Source organism: Talpa europaea (assembly GCF_964194135.1).
Source record: "Talpa europaea genome assembly, chromosome: 2".
Taxonomy (NCBI): domain Eukaryota; kingdom Metazoa; phylum Chordata; class Mammalia; order Eulipotyphla; family Talpidae; genus Talpa; species Talpa europaea.
In genome coordinates, this window is record NC_140068.1 from 66,334,642 (window position 1) to 66,353,837 (window position 19,196).

The 19,196-nt window shown below is 34.4% G+C and overlaps 1 protein-coding gene across 10 annotated transcripts in view; it reads right to left on the reverse strand.

The window, feature by feature from the left end:
- MYO6 (myosin VI) overlaps positions 1 to 19,196 on the reverse strand; it is a gene marked incomplete at both ends in the record, with an annotated part of 84,002 nt that overhangs the window by 28,658 nt on the left and 36,148 nt on the right. For all 10 annotated transcript variants that reach the window (XM_084228597.1, XM_084228603.1, XM_084228601.1 and 7 more), the window contains 8 exons: positions 204 to 281; positions 376 to 506; positions 5,878 to 5,971; positions 7,623 to 7,661; positions 10,856 to 11,029; positions 11,473 to 11,568; positions 15,905 to 16,032; positions 17,265 to 17,337. In XM_084228597.1, coding sequence (XP_084084723.1) covers positions 204 to 281; positions 376 to 506; positions 5,878 to 5,971; positions 7,623 to 7,661; positions 10,856 to 11,029; positions 11,473 to 11,568; positions 15,905 to 16,032; positions 17,265 to 17,337 — 813 coding nt within the window. The remainder of the gene's footprint in view (positions 1 to 203; positions 282 to 375; positions 507 to 5,877; positions 5,972 to 7,622; positions 7,662 to 10,855; positions 11,030 to 11,472; positions 11,569 to 15,904; positions 16,033 to 17,264; positions 17,338 to 19,196) is intronic.

Here is a 19,196-nt window from a genome sequence, read left to right on the forward strand (position 1 = left end):
AAATGCTAACTATATGGAGTAAAGCACATTGTAAACTTCTCACAATAGGGAGACTGTGTGTGTGTGCGTGTGTGTAAATATGCATGCTATCAGTATTCATATAATTTAGGAATAATACAAATCACTAAAGCCTTAAAAATATTCTCTGACCCAAACTATTCATATTCCTGATTATGTTTAAGTTTAAAATAAAATGTATTTACCTTGCCAGGTCTAAAAAATACTTTTGTTAATCCAAACTTGTAGTCAACTTCATTTAAGCCCAGAGCTTTAAAAAGAGCCTGAAAAATAAAAATTAAAAAGTTAAATGCCAACTGGTATTTAATAAGAATACAGTTTATAACAAAGAGCTTTTAATTGAACGGATATTTGTACCTTACAAAATAGTCTTGGATCTAATCTTGCAAGTTTATCTGGCATATACTTTTTGTACATGTTGTAGAGTTCATGGAATGAAGCTCGAGATGGGAAACCACCCTGCATCAAGTCCAAAACAGACACCATACCTAGATTCAAAAACAGCACACATTACTGCCGATCACATACAGAAGTCCATAAATAAATTGTGAATGATCAATTTTTACAAATAAAATTTTAGAAAGAATCAAATTACAGGAATTATAAGCAATGAAATTATTATATAGAGGAGATATATTTCTACTCATATGTCCCAACATAAGCACCACCTAAAGCTATTATAGCCAAATTTCTTCTGAAATTAGTTTGACTATTTTCTACAGACAAAATTATTGATCTTTAGAAAGCACAAATTAAGTTTTTGTAATTTTTTTCTTGCTAGAAACCTGAAGCAATCATACTGTATAAGGCAAAGGCACTGGGGTTAATTTTAGAACAAGATTCCCAATAGAGTCTCCAAAAAGTAGTCAAGCACATCCCCAAGTTCTCATTGGTGCTTAAACAAAACAAATGGAAAAGAAAGGAGAGTTCTCTTCACTACCTTTCACTCATTTCTCAAAGAAACTAGTCTCTTGGGGTAAAGAATCTACAGGATGAATAACTGTTTTAGGTGTAATTCTAATAAGTGGTTAATTTGAGCCTTGAGTCAATCTGCGCTTTTCCTGTCAAAAAAAGTAAAAAATAACTAGTGAAAAGCTCTAATACAGTGATAGTGCCAGAACTTCTGTTTACAAAAAGACCAAAATTTTAGTTTCTGGGACTATTCAAAGAAATGGGGAAAAAAATCAATAAAAAGTGTTAGGACAAATGACTAGGCATTTGGAAAAACATAGATAACACTGACTTCTTGCCTGATTCCATATACCAAAATTAATTACTGCTGGTCAAAAATTTGTATTAGCAAAACTATAAAACATGGGAAAATGAGTGGATTTTTATGTTTAAATAACCTAATAGGAAAGATAGTCATTCAAGGGAGTCAGAATGAATTTTAATCTAGCTGACTGACAAACATATAAAACACTAACAGTGCTCAGGGTTGATGACAGTAACGAGCACACACCTACATTCTCAAAAGGGTAAACCAGTGCAACAATCTTGGATGACAGTTTAGAAATATTTATCCACTTGACTCAGTATTTTCTACTTCTATGATGAACTTCTATGATGAAACTACAGCTTGTCACACTGTCACACATGTCAGCAAAGATATGCATAGGAGAATGCCCATTACGTCAACTGGGTCATTGCAATAGGAAAAAAAAATCACAAAAGTTACCTAAATGTCAATTAATTATGTTAAAACCATTATAGAATATGATGTATTAATCAAAAATAGGGCAGAACTCTATCTAACCAATATAAAAGGTATATCCCAGACATACGGTTAAGTGGCCACCCCTGAGGAAAGTAAGCCTTTTTACTTATATTATTCTGTACTATTTAGTTTTTGTCACTGTGAACATACATAATTGTTATAATTTTTAATATTAATGAATAAAACAGATAAGGCCGTTGTTCCTATGGAAAGAAATTTCTAGATTTACATCTGGAGAAATAAAAGTAATGTTTGGTTGATGCTGTCACAAAGTCTCCTTAGAAACATACACATCTTCCATCTCTGAGTCCCCTGGCTTACTCTATAACTGTAGACAACTTATGAACTGGTTTGCAAAAAAGTTCATTACAAATTTAATGGATTGTAATAAATAACCAATTATAGGGGCCTCCTTGATGATGCAAGGGGTTAAATGTCAGCACTATGAAGCTATCCGCAGCCACTGCAGCACAAGTTCCCATCCCTGGCCAGGGAAGTGACCCACATGGCTCAGCAGACCTCTCCTGTCTTGCCCGCTGCTCCCTTCAGCACTGTTTTTCAGTAGATCTGCCTGTTCTGCTCCCCACTCTGTCTCCGGTGAATCTTCTCACTGGCCCCCACCTCTGGCCTTCACCCTAGCTCTTGTATGCATAAATAAATAAATCTTTAAAAAATAATAATAATAATTCTACTGCTACTTTCTCAGCACTTAAAGTGAATTTAAAGATCTCTTCCTCTAAAAGTTTGGGGTCCTTGGTATAGTCCTGGCTGGTTATACTCAAAAACCTTCTTTGCTGCCTGAGACAGGCAGCACAGTCCAAGATTACAGCAGAAAACCTGCCTCCCCTCACCTTCCACCACTGTGCCTTGGTCTTGGCTGATCAGAAAAAGAAAAGTAATTTTAGTAAAAGATGTCCTATGTTAATTAATCCTCAAACTGAAAAAAGCTAATGGAAGATGAAAAGCAAAATAGAATTTAAATCTTAAATTTCTTTATTTTGGAAAGTATTATCAATATTTTTATTTCTACAAGTTATTGTATTTTTTTGCTTTTCTCATTACCTACCCACATGACTAGAACCAATTCAATAAAATTTTATAAACTGGTATGCAAAAAAATTATTACTTTAAATTATTTTTATTACTTTAAAAAATCAAACTATTATGAGTTGGTATAATTTATTAAACTGCCAATATATCTTATAATGTTAAAAAGAACATAGCTTACTGAAAGAAGAATCCTAGGTAAAACATCAGTAAGCCCATATTCTGCTAATCCAATAGTATATACAGTTAAGTCTAAGCATACTTGACTTGCCAGAGCACTCAGTGTTCACTTAGGAAATAAAAAAATTATTATTTTAGGCTAAACAAATCCTAAAGACAAATCTAAATGGAAATAAAAGTCAAACTCAAAATAAAGATGACCTGAAGAAAATATTTAAAAAATATATCTATACTACATGCTGGTATACAATGCACATTAATTATTAAAACTTTTCCAGTATTTGTTAAAATTAGTCACAAACAAATCTTCATATTGCTAGACTGTGAATTTCATTCAACAATATTTACTGAATCTTAGATATACAAGGCACTGGCAGATAGCAGGGTTAAAAGGGCAAGACAAAACAGAGTGGGTTTAGAGATCTGAGGAAGGAAAAATTAAATGGTTTTATAAATATCTATAAAATTTTTAATTATGACTGTGAAATGAAGGTATTATTTACCTTAATAATGATCAGAGACATTACAGCATTTCAAGTAGTAAAAAGACATGAGATTTGTTATGAAATCATAATTCTGGATGTAAGTGAAGAATAACTAGGAAGCTACAGCAAAAAGCCAGGAGAAAGATGGTTACAGCTTGAATTAAGAAGTACTAAAACTCACTGTTGCCTAAAGAGTGTATCTTAAATGTTTTTGCTGCAAAAAGGAGAAAGGTAATTATGTGATGTGATGAGGTGTCAGCTAATGTTATGGTAGTAATCATTTTCACAATACATAAGTGTATCAAATCAACACATGTACACTTTAAACTTATGCAGTGTTGTATCTTAATTATAACTCAATAAATCTGGGGATAAAAAAAGACAGTGTTTAGGTCACATTAATGTGTCTTGGGAGATGTAGAGAATATATATAACTTTGCCTTCTAATATGGCAGCCACTAGCCACGAGACTAAATTCCACTTTAAAAAAATTAAAATGCAGTAAAATTTAGTTTCTAAGTCCCACAAGCCATGTTTCAAGTTCTCAGTAGCCCCAAATATCTGTGTTGCTCAATATGGTAGCCAAGAGGCATTTTTAGCTATTGAGCACTTGAACTAGTTTGGTGGAACTTCCAGCATCATGGAAAGTCATATTGCATAATGTTCATAAAGAGTGAGGAATCAGGCCTAATCCAAAGTCTGACAAACTCTAACAATAATATCCAGGTAAAAGAAGATCAGTCTATAAAGGAATCAGGTATGGGCACCTAATTCTAGAGAAAAGCATGATCATTTGCAGTTTCAGGATCCAAGGAAAAGGTATGTTAGAGAGATTGGTTAAGAGTCAAATGCTGCTCTGCAGATCAGGACTTCAAAATGAACATTTTATTTAGGATCAAAAAATCACTGGTGACTTTTTCAAGAACTATTTTGGAGGACTAATCAAAGTAGAAGGTGAATTCTGTGTTAAGGAATGAGAAGAAGGCAAGAAAATGAGAAATGGATAAATTGTTCTTGGAGAAGAAAAGGCAAAAACAGGGGCAAAAACAAGGAGGAGCAATATAGGGAGGCAACTGCAAGTGAATGTGGATCAGAGGGAATTAAAATGAGGTTTTAGTAAGTTTAGATGGAAATGGGAGAGACACATCTCAAAGGGTATAGTTCAACATATGCAATCAGTATTGAAGATTCATGAGAAGGTATGAAGGAATGCATCCTAAGGAACTATTGTCTACACTAGGAAGAAAGGTTCTTCGTATTTCCTTCCTCCTTCTTAACAGGAGGTAAAGTTATGCAGGTAGGTGGTATTTAGTAGCAGACAGATAATGCTTTGGGTTTTTCAGTAAAGAGGTGAGGCTATTTGTTGGCAGTAGCTCAAAGATTTAGGGTGAGTGTCACAGGTCTCCATAGAGAAACAGAACATGCTTATCTGGGAAACATAGCAAGGGTGGGCCCGAGGGCCCTAGAGATCATGAACTTATAATGGTACGAATCTGTCTTGTCTACCCTGTCTGTACATATGAGAAGAAAAGGACAGAATTACATTCATCAACAATTAAGGTTTTATTAAAGGGATCAAAAAGCAGATCCAGATTTGGAGGGGTGGAGGCTATAGTTGACATACCCGGGGAAGTCTCTTTTAAATTAAATTACAAAACTGTAAATTACCAAAAAATATAAAATCAGAGGTAGGGCTTTGGAAGGAGCCCATGAAAATGAGGAATTCTGATGTTTAAGTGACCTTAGCAATATTATAAATCTGTCCCAGAGGAGCAAAACAAGTCAGATGCAAAACAGCTTAAGACAGTGTCATGAGACTGAGCTGGCACAAAAGGAAGAGAAAGCACTGATGCCTTGGGGGAAAGGTATAGTATGGGTAGCGATAGAGGATGGGCATAGAATAAAGGAAAAATAGGGAACCTGGTGCCTACAACTTCTATGATTGAGTGAAGTCAGAAAGTGGCAGGGCAAGGCTTAGGAAGTGCTAGTGAAAACAAATGCATAACAGTTCCAAAGAGTAGACAACATTGCATCGTTTTCTTTTTTCCCCATAAACAGTTGCATGGGAAGCAAGGATATTAAAACCTACCTGTGGATCCAGTTATGCAGAGAATGAGAAACAAACTGCAGGACTGAGAAAACCATAGGTAAGCAGTCTACTTAAGGGAGATCTAGGTTTATAGTTAAAAAGCTTTTAGGAATTTTACTTCAATGATAAAATTTTATTTCACAACAAACTATATCCCAATATTGCTCAAATAACTTGCCAGCCATGCCTTTTTTATAATTAAAGGAAATAAAAGACAAAAAAATTATTGCTCTTTAAAATAATCAAGAAAAGTGTTATTTGGAAACACCAGATATATTAAATTGTGTATTAACTAGCACTCCTTACACACATTTATATAGACCATTAAAAAATGGAAATACCTGAACACTGAAGTTGAGACAGAATTTGAGCACCTTCAAAGTGGTGGCTTGTCATCTTTAAATTAGGTTTGATGCAACGAATAAAGCTTGCTCCCTAGTGGAATAAAGGCAATTTTTGATACAATACATATGGCACTATTTTTCTATTTCTGTGAATACCAGCAACTTTCAGAGCTTATAATCATTAACCTATGAACTGCTTTAGAAATATCACTATGGAATTTAAAACTTTATTACCACACATTTGTAATTTAAAGCTTAGAGTAAATTTCTGCGCTGTATATTACATGTAGGATTATACTATGCTCGAAGAAATTTTATAAACAGATATCTTAGCTGTGAGATATTTTAACATATTTTAATAACATTTCATAAGCTGCCATACATGTACTTTTACTCTACAATTAAATGTATTTTAGTCTATGTTTCTGTGATAAGAAAATTGCACTATGAGGAAAGAAGTAAATTATACCTCCTACAAAAGGTCACTCTCAGGTGGCCTGTAAAATAACAGTTGAAACATCAACTTAAAGCATTTATTTGTAATTGGCTATCAGATTTTGAACGAGGCAGAAAGAATACCAATAGGCACACAATGAAACTTTTGAACAATGAAACCAATATACTAGAATCGAATATGTGCTCCCCTTCAAAGTAGTCATTTTGCAACACTGAATAGTTATTTCAACAATAGAACTCATTTTCAAAACTTTTATAACACACATTTTAGAAATGCTTTGTGTTCAGATATCTTAAATAATCTCATCTTTTTTGAGTACCATTATATTTGGGGAATAAATATAAAATACTCTCCTCATCAGACTTGGTCTTTAAAGATGTTTGCTTCTTAAGAGAGAAATATATGCAAACAATGAGGATATTTAAAAGAACTTAACAATTTCAAAACAAGTTAATAAGTTAGGCAATGCAACACCAACAGAATAAATAATTGGCTTTTCAAGATGAGTATTTGAAAAGGAAGATTACTCAGTTAAGTTCTGTGAATTTCTTTAAAAGGGGTCTTAGAATCATGCATGCCTCATTTATCTGACCATATATCTAGTTTCTTTTGATGGTTTAAAAAAATTAGAGAAAACCACTATGTTGTCTAGTTCAAAAACAGGTTCCTAGGAAACTCTGATGAGGTAAAATATTATGCCTATTTGTTTTCATATTTTTCTCCATAATAATTAATAATCCTCACTCTCCTAAAACTACAACATACTTAACAGTATTCATAGAATTCTACATTATCTATAAAATAATTTGACTCTACATATACAGTTCACCTTTTTTCAAAACAAAACTAACAAAAAATCATTTTAAAAACTGAACTTTTTAGGAACGCCCTGGTGACACAAGGGGTTAAGTAAGCACAGCACTGTGAAGCTGTCCGCAGCTTCTGCAGCATGAGTTCAATCCCAGGCTGGCCAAGGAGCTACCCACATGGCACAGCAGACCTCTCCTGTCTTGCCCATTGCTCCCCTCAGCAGTGTATTTCAGTCAGTCTGCCTGTTCTGCTCCCCACTCTGTCTCTGGTGAATCCTCTCACACCACCTCCTGCACCTCTGGCCTGTACCCCAGTTCTTGTAAGCATAAATAAATCTTAAAAAAAAAAAAACCCTGAAATTTTTAGTGAAGGAAATTTGGTTTAAATTGAATTTCTAATTATTCCAAATTTACTGTGCACATGTGGGTAATTACTAATTACAGTTTAAAAAAGGAACATTTAAAATTGTACTCACAGTACTTCGAAGTTTATCCAAAAGCAAATTTAACTGTGTCTGTAGAAGAAAGGAAATCAACTTAGTGTTTCAAAAAGCAGAAGCATTCAATTTTGTAAGTTAATATTAGCTCTTTATTACAATAAAATAACATGCAATAATACTGACATACAACACATCAGTTTAATGGCTTCTAATATGGAAACTCTTTAACAAATAATGTCATGCAAAATGTATGACTAATGTAATGCCACAGACAATAGTTTATTTTACTTATATAGAACTTGTATAATTAAAAGACTGAAATTAGTGATAAAAAAAGTGTACATGCACACTTGTAGGTGGGGCAAATGAGGAAAAAGTATACAGGTTATGAAGAAGGAAATGAAAAGGGTGGGGATGCACTCATTAAGAGGTCAATAGAGCAGTATTTGAATATGTGCAAGCTAGGTGTAGTTTGTGTCACACTCCATCAAGAATGAAGATATGTCTAAAATATACACTAATAGTACCATATTAGGATTGCTTTTCATACCACTTATCATAAATGAATTATCCTGCCTAGTTATAGAAATCCTCTTTACTATTTTCAAACTTTTCACACTTCAATTGCTTTTAAAAGTAAAGGGAATTTTCTTCAAAAAAAAAAAAAAGACAATGAACACTATTTTTAATAACATTGAGTGATCATGAATTCAATCATGTATTTGCTTTCTTCTCTGCAAAGTAAATTATGTAAAATGTTGATATCAATTTTATACTAAGAAGTTTATTATAGTGCTTACAAGACAAATTAAAATGCTAATTTTTAAATTAACATATTGGATCAATCATAGCTATAATTAATGGTAATAAAAATGGGCATACTTTGCAGTTTCTATGAGTGAGGCACTGCTTAAAGCTTTGCCGGGGCATTATCATGTTTAATCTGCACAACAATTCTAATTAAGGATACTTTACTAGCTTCTTAGTACATGTGAATCACTGAAAGAGATAAATAACTTGCCAAAGATCATGAAGTCAGTAATGGCAAAGCCAAAATTCAATATAGGCCTGACAATGAAGTTCATTCTCTAACCCATGATACTAGTATACTTCAGATAACATGGGCTTATGTTATAAAAATGGAATGTATTTGTCACTATATTAAAAAAATAAAATCATAGTCCACTAAAACTGGTTGACAGAATTCTGACAACCTTAATTAAAGTTAATCTCCACCATCACACAACTGAAAAGCAAGTATAAAAACCACCAATACAGAAAGTAAAATCATCACAAAGCCCGTGCTTCTTAATCTATAAACTAATGAGTACACTATTTCCCCTCAAAAGGAAGATAAAGCCAGTAAGAAGAGTAGAAGCAGCAAAAACAAACTAATACCATCTGAGAAAAGAGGGAAGAATGCCAATCACCAAGGAAAAACATAATTTAAAATAAAATAGTATGCTTTAAAACGAAGGAGTCTCATGCAACCCATGCTTTATTTGTATTTTATTTTAAAGCATATAAATATTCCTACATACGACAGAATTAGATTTCCATCAAAAAATTACTTCTATAACACCAACAGTAAAAGGGTTGTGTTTCAATAATCTGGAAAAGCCACTTCTGAGTATAAAACTTTGGTTCTCAGTGATGCTGGAGAACTGAAATATTACTATATAAATGCAGTCTGATATTTCTTGCCTTACATAGATACAATTTCACTTAATCAGCTGCTCTACTACAGTTAAAATACTCACTAATATTTCATTTCAAAGAAACACTTGGAAAAATGTGAAATATTTTATTAATAATATCACTCATTTATAACTTTCATCTGTTTACTGTGCAAAATACATCTTATTAGATATATGTAATTTTAAGACATTTCAAGGCTCAACATTAAATACTTTAATCCAAAGAATTTTAAGAATGTTTTTGTTTTTATTTATATTGTCTAAAATTTCAGATATGCTCTTACCATTATTATTATTACAATAATATAGTCAGAAAACATGTAATGAATATCCATTTCATACAGACTAATGCACCATTTTAAATCAATCTTTATATGTCTATTCAGGAATTTAAGAATATCCAAATAAAAGGAAAATATTGTTCAAGACTATCAGGAACTCATAATTAATTACTGTAACTGATGATAAAGTTAAAGACTTTTTAATCAGTTCCGAAAATATGTTTCCTCCTGTATTTAAGTTTAAGCTTTTTTAAAAATCTAGCTTTTATAAACATCATTTATCATTTTAGTTATTTTGAGTCCATTTCAATCCACAAAGAATTTCAGGACACTTACACTCTCAGTATCAATGTATTCTGATAATTAAGGACTGCTTCTAATTATTTATAAAGTAGATAAAATGAAAGACAAGAGTTTTTTGTAAAACAATAATAATACTTGTGGAAACATGAAAGAGAAATTATTTCTATTTCTCTGCTCTATTTATTATAATTTTTTACTCATTAAGCTTATGACACAGATATTTTAAATTATCTCAATGTATCTAAATCTAAATTCTCAATAACTAGAATCAATTAGCAGTGTTCTGTTTCTGACACATCATGTGACCATTCTTTGTTAAGCCTCAAAGAATAAATCCTGACCCAAAATAAAACAAATGAAATGTTTCTCAATGTTAAGTGAGCAATTTGAAGGATTTGCCACACCAAGTACTTAACTTTTAAGCAATTTTTAGTGTAATAAGTACATTCATAGAGCACTATGCACGACAACAGGTCGAAAATTAATTACAGAGTCATAACTTAAGCCGGGCTCTTTTTAACATGGTAGCCACTCTATAAATAAGAGTCCACAAAAGTGATCATTTACCTGAAGCCCCTGGCTGTGCCTGATTTTCCTCTCAACTCAACTAGTTCTCTCTAGCCATTCCGAGCTGGATTACTCCAGCTAGAACAAAACTGCTGAATAAGGAAGGAAACAGAAAACACAAGTGGGAAAGAGAAGGTTTGAAGGTTCAACCAGAAAGTAAGGAGAAGAAAGAACATTAGGAGAAGTAATCAGATATGTTAAGCACCAAGAAAGAACACATTTATAAAATTACAAGCATTTCAGTATGGAGGATTGCTACACCTACTTTGCTATTTTGTATACAAATACCAACAAGGAAGGTCTGAGTTTGAATTTCATTCACAGGCTTTGTGATAGTGGTTTACATTATTTACCATAGAGTTTAAAACAAAATATTTTAAATGCAGCTAAAATTTTTAAATAATGTATTTAAAACAAATACCTTAAACTTGTTTCCCACACTGATGAAGCTAAGTTTTCCTGCTTTTTGTTTAGTATCTTTGTTGTTATTTGTGGATGATTCAAATAATTCCCTTATAAACTTATCCCTGGATTCACATATTAAGGATTCAAGAGACATATGTAAGGCATCATTATTTTTCTCCACAAACTGGGTCTGAAAAATAAAGCAAACAAAAATAAACAAAATGAAATAAAGCAAACAAATGTTTTGATCTATCTGGTGACAATATCCCTTAAGACAGCATTGTCTAATAGAACTTTCTGGGTGACAGAATGTTCTGAATCTGCACTGTCCAAACAGTCATCACCAGTCATTGTGAACACTGAGTACAACAAATGTAGCTAGTGTACTGAGGAACTCAACTTTTTTTTTTTTGGGGGGGGGACCCTCACCAGTGACAGGGGAATGAACCAGCGCTGCAGAGGCTACGGGCAGCATCGCAGCCCAGCGCTCAACTACTGCGCCACCAGGGGAGGCCCAGGAACTCAACTTTTTACTTTACTTAAGTGCAAACAGCCAGATGTGACTAAAGTTTATCATATTGAGAACTGCAGCTTCAACATCAAATGGTTTTCTACCAGTAAGGTTATACTCACTGTTTCATAGCACACTGCTCCTGCAAAATGCCTGATAATGAAGCCTTCATCATCTCTGATGTTCCTATGAACTGCCAGCTTAGATTTTCTGGGAATCTGAAAAACAATACACTCATCAGTTATCAAATCATAAAAAATACATTGCAAAATTTCATTTAGAAAACACATAGATATTATAAAATACTTAAAATTATAAAGGTAATTTTCACATTTTTTACAAATAAGTCATTTTTTAAATATCTAGTGAGTCTTAAAGGAACCAGTGAGATCTAGAAAATATTTGGTTATAAAATCTCTCAGGAAAGGAAAAACAAGTAAGCAAAAAACTTTAAGTGTACTTGCAAGGTCTCCATGGTGGTGCAAAGGTTACTTAAGCACCGCACTATGAAGCAATTCGCAGCCTCTGCAACATGAGTTCGATCCCCAGCTGGCCAGAGAGCAACCCACATGGCGAAGCAGACCTCTCCTGTCTCACCTGCTGCTCCCCTCAGCAGCGTATTTCAGTCAGTCTGCCTGTTCTGCTCCCCACTCTGTCTCTGGTGAATCCTTTCACCCCCTTCATCTCTGGCCTGTACTCTAGCTCTCATATGCATAAATTAACAAATCTTAAAAAAAGTAAAAGTACTTGCAAAACCTAAGTGGGCATTTTATACAGGTAACTACCTATGAATAGTGTAGTTGTTCTTGACACTAAATGCTGATTTCGAATCACCTGGAAAACTTTTAAATTTCCAAAAGCTCATATCATTTACATCAGGTGATTTGTACATACAGCTACAGTTGAGAGGCATCGCTTGAAAGAAAAATTGGAAATCAGCACAACGTGTCTCACGTTCACCTATGAGCCCTGAATCTATATGAAAGAAACCAAATCATTTTAGGGTTGTACTATCTAATTATAATATCTCATATGTGTGTCATATTTTAAGTTTCCAAATGCTTTCACATAAAAGATAACACTTGACCTTCAAAATAACTTAAAAATTTAAAAAGTTACTCTCTTTTAAAAATGAAAAAGCTAAAGACTTGGAACCTTGCAAGGCTTTTTCCAGGTAAGAGAGCTAATCAAGCACAGAGTTTCTCCTCTATACAAGGCAATACACCAGCATGAGTCAGAATGAGGACCCTGAAGTAAAACTGCCTGGCCTGACCCAAGTCCAGCAGCTCCTCTGTCGTGCTGTACACGGCAGACCTTGTAACTTCTCTGTGCATGTCTCCTCATCTCTAGCTTGGGGATACTTGCAGCCTCTATCCTCAGAGGATCATTCTGAAGATTCAATAAAATAATTCAAATAATTCTTGAGAACAGTGCTCTGGCACATTCTAAGTGTTCAATAAATGATTATTATTACTTTTATTTCTGAGAAATACAACAAAAGAATCAGTCTATAAAAATTAGGATTTACTGTTTTGCTCTTGTTCCCTTTTGAGAAAAATGGCTAAAGCCCATTCCTAATGCTTTTGTTTGCTGTCCTTGGAATTAAATGCCTCTGAGATCCTCATCACAATTTTGTTGACTAGCAATCAACAGTCTTAGTAAAGGTAACCCTTCCAAAGACTGGTCCTAACAAAGACCAGTGAGCAGTGAATAACTAGATCTACACACGTGTATTTTGAATCTTAGCAAACATTTTCTTTCTATCTCCACTGAAGTATGACAAACAGGCTCCACATTACAAGAAATATTTAGGAATACAGAAGAACTCCAAGTGAGTGGAGCAGGTCATTGAAGGATACCAGCTACTGGAGAAGCTGAAGACAATTCATCAGTTTTTCAAGAAAACTCATCCAAATCATTAGTCAAACATATTCTTGAGTTAGCAAGGAAATAAGAATACTTGTTATTTACTGAAGTTCCTTGATCCATCACAGCAATGACTGCTATACTTTGCCATAATCTACAATATACAATATAGTAGGCATCTGCATTTCTAAGCAGTTTTTCTCTTATTTTTCTTCATCATTTTTTCATTCTTCCTTCCTTCATTGTTCACTGGAAGATGAGGCACCACCTATCTTCAAGTATAAAATTAACAAAAGAACCTGCTAGGCAGGTTCTTTCTGAGCACAAGAATGGAAAACTATGCTTGCATGACCTCAGGTGAGGATGGTTGATTATAGAGATTCAGTTAAATTCAGAAAACACTTCAAAAGCTACACAGTTCAGCCTCATGTTAAATGGCTCTACTGTTCACCTAAAAAGACACTTCTCCAAAGAGGAAACGCAAATGGCCAACAGGTATATGAAAAAATGCTTATCATCACTTATAATCAAGGATATGCCAATCCAAAGATACCACCTCATACCAGTAAGAATGGATCATATCAAAAAAATCTAACAACAACAAATGCTGGTGAGGATGTAGAGAAAAGGGAACCCTCTTACATTGCTGGTGGGAATGCAAAATGGTACAACCACTATGGAAAGCTGGATGGAGGTTCCTCAAATTACTAAAAATGGATCTACAATATGACCCAGTGATTCTACTCCTAGGAATCTACCCAAAAGACACAAAAACATTAACTTGAAAAGAAGCCTGCATTCCTGTGTTTATTGCAGTACTATTTATAATAGCTAAGACATGGAAACAATCTAAGCCCCAAAACAGGTAACTGGATCAAGAAGATGTGGTATAAATTTAAATTTACACAATGGAATATTATTCATATCAAAACTATTCAATCAAAAAAGATAAACTTATGCTATTTGCAGCAACATGGATGGAGCTGGAGGGAATTATGCTCTCAGTGAAGTAAATTAGAAGGAAAAAAAATATTGGATGGTTTTTCTTACAGGAGGAATATAGGGGAACCAAATAAGGGGAGAAAAAAGAAAAAAACTGGAGCCTCCCTGGTGGCGCAAAGGTTACGATGCAACCTATGAAGCTATCTGCAGCCACTGCAGCATGAGTTCAATTCCCGACCAGCCAGGGAGCAACCCACATGGCACAGCAGGCCTCTCCTGTCTCACCCACTGCTCCCCTCAGCCTGTTCTGTTCCCCATGCTGTCTCTGGTGAATCCTCTCACCCCCCACACACACCCCTCTGGCTTATACCCTGGCTCTTGTATGCATAAATAAATAAAACTTAAAAAAAAAAAAACTAGCAGGCATCTATAAATCAGAGACATTCAGTGGGGAGGAGGAGGCAGAGGGATTAAAACAAGGGAGGGAAGTGCACAAGAGACTATGGTGATGGTTCACAGTTAACTTGGTGGTGGGAATTTTATGGGAACTACACCTGAAAGGAGGAAGCAAACTGTACAAAAATGAATAATGATATAAAATATATAGAGAGAAATAAATAGAAAAAAATGGCTCTATGTTCATCACAAGCACTTAAGTAAATCTCTATGACTCAAGAGCAGTTCAGGGAATCAGGCCTTATGGCCTAATTTAAGAAATGCACTTCTCATTTATTTCTACTGCTCCCTTTTTCTGGTTGTTCCTTAGCTAATTCTTCTATGCTTCCATTTTTATTTCCCTCTCTGAGTGTATTTTCCATTCAAAAATCTCTTGGAATGAGCACCAAAATGAAATGGCTCATCACTATCTAGTATGGATTGCATCCACCAGTCAGACTAAGTTAAAACTTTGATTGCTGGTCTCAAATGTGCCAGTGACTCTGGGTGCTAACCTCTGAACATGATCATGATCCCATGACACAAAATAAAGCAACTGATGAAGGGCACTTTGCTCGGAAGGAAGGACATTATAACAGCAGATAAATATTTCTTTTTTTAATGTATCAAACAATATGCTAAGTATTTTTTTATTTTATTGATTTTTTTTACATCATTGCTCATTTTTATACAGTATTTGATTTCTCCTCTCATAGTTCCACCATGATCCATCACCATAGTCAACTTGTGTTCTTCCCTTCCCTTTTTTGAACCCATACCCTTCCCTACCCCTGCTAACTGCAAATAAATCTTTCCAAACATTTTAGACTGGGGAAATGTACTTTAGATCCAGCTACATATATTAGGTTGTTGAAAAGTCATGACTCATTTTTTTCTTGAAAAACATAGAAAAATACATCATGACTTCTCCGTCAACCAACAGATGTTTGGTTGTCCCAATAGATGTTTCTGTGTGTGTGTGTGTGTACACATATACATAAAGATATATATATATATATATGCTTATAAATTAAATGTCCATCTATAAAAGATATGTGCTGAGCTGGAAAACTGTGGTTGTTCCAAGTCGTCCATAGTTTCCAATTATTGAATCATCTATTTACTACCTAGTGTATATTTTTTAATTATTTTTTACATCATTGTTCATTTTTAAACAATATTTGCCTCCCCCCACCCCAGGTGTAATCCCCACAGAATTTCCTTCACCAATGCATTCATGCACCATCACCACAGTCCCCTGTGAAGATTTCTTTTTCTACCACTCAGTCTGTTTTAGAATGGCAAACTCACAGTCAGTCGGAAATGGTCCTTGTGCTTCTGATGAACTACAGATGTAAAATGTTGATCACTTGGTTGGGGAAGGCGATTTTCTTCATCCAGAATATCTAGAATTCCCACTAATTTTGCTTCAATTAAGTCTATTTCAAAAAAGACAAAATATGGTAAATTGTGTTTACACCATTTTAAAGATACATGAACAATTTTTATGACAAATTTTAAGGATTGGTCAGAAACAATATAACCTATTCTATAAGTAGTCTCTGAAAAGCTGACAGCAGATGGATTTTATTTCAAATCTAGCAATTTATTAGAAAGTAAGATCAACTATTTAGCACAAGCTTCAGAAAAACAACTCCATAAAGAAAGTGACTAATGTAGTAACCATCCCATTTGTAAGCTAGGATGAGAGGTAAAGAAACTAAAAATCCCTACTCTTCCAGATTTATATCTAAATTAAAAATGAATTATGGGTGGTGAAATGAGGCATGGTGAACTGAGCTATAAATAAAAGTATTCTGATAACTGTAGAAGGACATGAAACAGGACTGACAGATAAATGGAAGGAGAAGAGTTTGATCCAAAATATCAGGCCACACAAAAACACTGAGGAGGCCAGAAAGGAGGGGTGCGAAAGGAATGTTGAATGGGCCAGGAGGGGTATGAAAGTGCTTTGAAAAGTTACACTAATATAAAGTAATATCATTATTGTAATACTATCTTTTCCAGTTCTAACATGAATTACTAACTCAATGGCTAATCCAAGGTAAGACTTGCCCAATAGATTTTAGAGGTGGGATGGGAGAAAAAAAGAAACACTGACTGCTAGCTGGGTAGAGAAAAAGACAGGTGTCTTTCTTATAAAAGTGGACAAGAAAAACAGAGATCTTGTTCTCCCAGTGCAATATATTCTTTGGATGTAGCATATGGAACTTCTGAAGCCATCTTGCATCCAGCAAGAAGGTGCTGCCAATGCACACAGAACAGACCAGAAGAACTACAGAACAGCAGTGTCAAAGCCTGAAGAACCTCACTTGGAACCTAGCGAAAGTATGAACTTTCTCATAGGAGATAATAATGACAGCCAGGGAGCTTACTGCTTAAACAATTGCTTGCCTTCTTTATTCACATTTGCTGGTTAAGTAAGAAAATACAAATCACAATAAAAAGAAGAAATTTTAGGAAATTTTTTTGAATAACTGAATTTGATGTCTTCGTAGAATATAACTTCCTACCAGTACTACAAAAATATAATCTTTCTTAAATACCACAGATTCTAGTCCCACATCAATCACAGCACTGAAAAATTACTAATAAAAGCTTTTATATATTTTCTCATATTTCCCAAAAGTTGAGTAAAAAAAATACATACCTATACAGTCCTGATTGTCCACATAATGCACTTCATTAACACCTAAACCTTCTTTTTGATAGAGTTCTTGTTCCTAAAATTAAATAATTATAATTAGAATCATAGAAATATTGTGTGGCGTGAAACAGATTCATTGTTTTGTGCCATTTCTGATCATAACATTTACTGATTAGTCAGAATATAATGTTCATACCAACTTGTTTGGGGGCCGAGGAGTCTCACAAATAATTAGGGGCTAGAAAATTCTGTGCCATAAAGCAAGGTGAAATAAAAAAAAATCCAACATATGACTTAAATATGTGGAAATGTTCCCTACTGCACATCAGCACACTTTTCTTGAAATATGAAGAGAAAATAAATATAATTTGGAAGAACAATTTATAAATCAAGATTCAGTCTCTAGATATATAAGCCTGGAATCTCCTTAAAATTTTTTAATGGCTTTTATCACAATATAAAATCTTTTATCACAGATAAGTGAGCTATGCAATGAACTTAAATTACTGTATATTTTAACGTTTTTTCCTGAATATTTAAATATTTCTTCCCAAGAGATACACTAGAAGTTTTCTTTCTTTCTAGAAGGTACTGTCCAATTCAATCTAATCTTAATTTGAAATTACATTTTAAAGAACTGTTACAAAAATTAACAAACTATGACACTATCTTCTTTTCATGAAGTTTCTAGTTAGCTGCGTTGGCATGAAGGGAAGAATTAGAGTATGTTAAGTGAGATTCAAACACATAATACTTCATGAAGTAATGGAAGAATATGGGTGGGTAAAACCTCTAGAGAGCAACTATCTCAACTGATAGTTACTTCTTTTACCAGTTTATTCCAGAATTGGTTTAAATGTAGTATATATTAAAAATATACAAAATCTGGAATGTGCTGGGAAACCCATAAAGATGAAAGCAGAATAAAATATAGAAAGAAGATGAATGGGATAGATACAGAAGATAAAATCTTTCACATTTCAAGTCTATTCAATGAGAGCAAGAACTTATAGAACAGCTGTGCTAAAACTAAGAGAATACAGTGTTGTGGTCCAGCAGCCAGAAAGGTAGGTTCAGATCTACAGAAGTCACTGAACTATTCTGGAAATCAGTTCCTTCATTTGTAAAATAAAGGGCTGCATTAGATTATTTCTTTTTCTTTTTTTTTTTTTAAAGATTTATTTATATAAGCAATAGGTACAGTCAGAAGTCGGGAGGGAGAGAGAATTCACCAGAGCCAGAGCAGAGAGCAGAACAGGCAGACAGGTGAAGTACACTGCTGAGGGGAGCAGCGGGCGGCAGGAGAGGTCTGCGCGCCATGTGAGACCCTCGCCGGCAGCCGGGGATCGAACCAGCACTGCAGAAGCTGCCGGCAGCTTTGCAACCCAGCTCTCAACCACTGCGCCACCGGGGAGGCCCTGCACTAGATTATTTCTTAGTTTCCATTAACATTACTATCTTCATTCAGTAAAATTTATGTCAGAAAACTCAAAGGATGGAAGTTAAGGTTTTGGTAGGAAAACACTGAATAACTTGAACAAAAGGGAGGAAATGGTAAATCTAATCACAAATGAACTGATCCAAAACCCCCTTTACTTACTCTGCAGGCTAAAGAACTATAAAGTAACTTTCCTAGACTTGCGGTCAGCCACATTCACAGTTATTCACTATCAGCAGTGGCAGGAAGTTCTTTACTGGACCAGAGATTTGTATCTGGCCAAAGGTATACCATTCATAGGCACACATGAGTATAGCAGGGAAAACTCTGCCCAGAGGCATTTCAGATCAATGGGCCCATCAAATCTCTTGACTTTGTAGGATTCCTGCCACACACAGAGAGGGCAAGCAGGTAGCAAGAATAGTGGGTAGTAACAGATACAGAAGAAGGGTGGTAGATGCCAAGGTCAGTGATGAAAGTAAAAAGACATGCAGCAG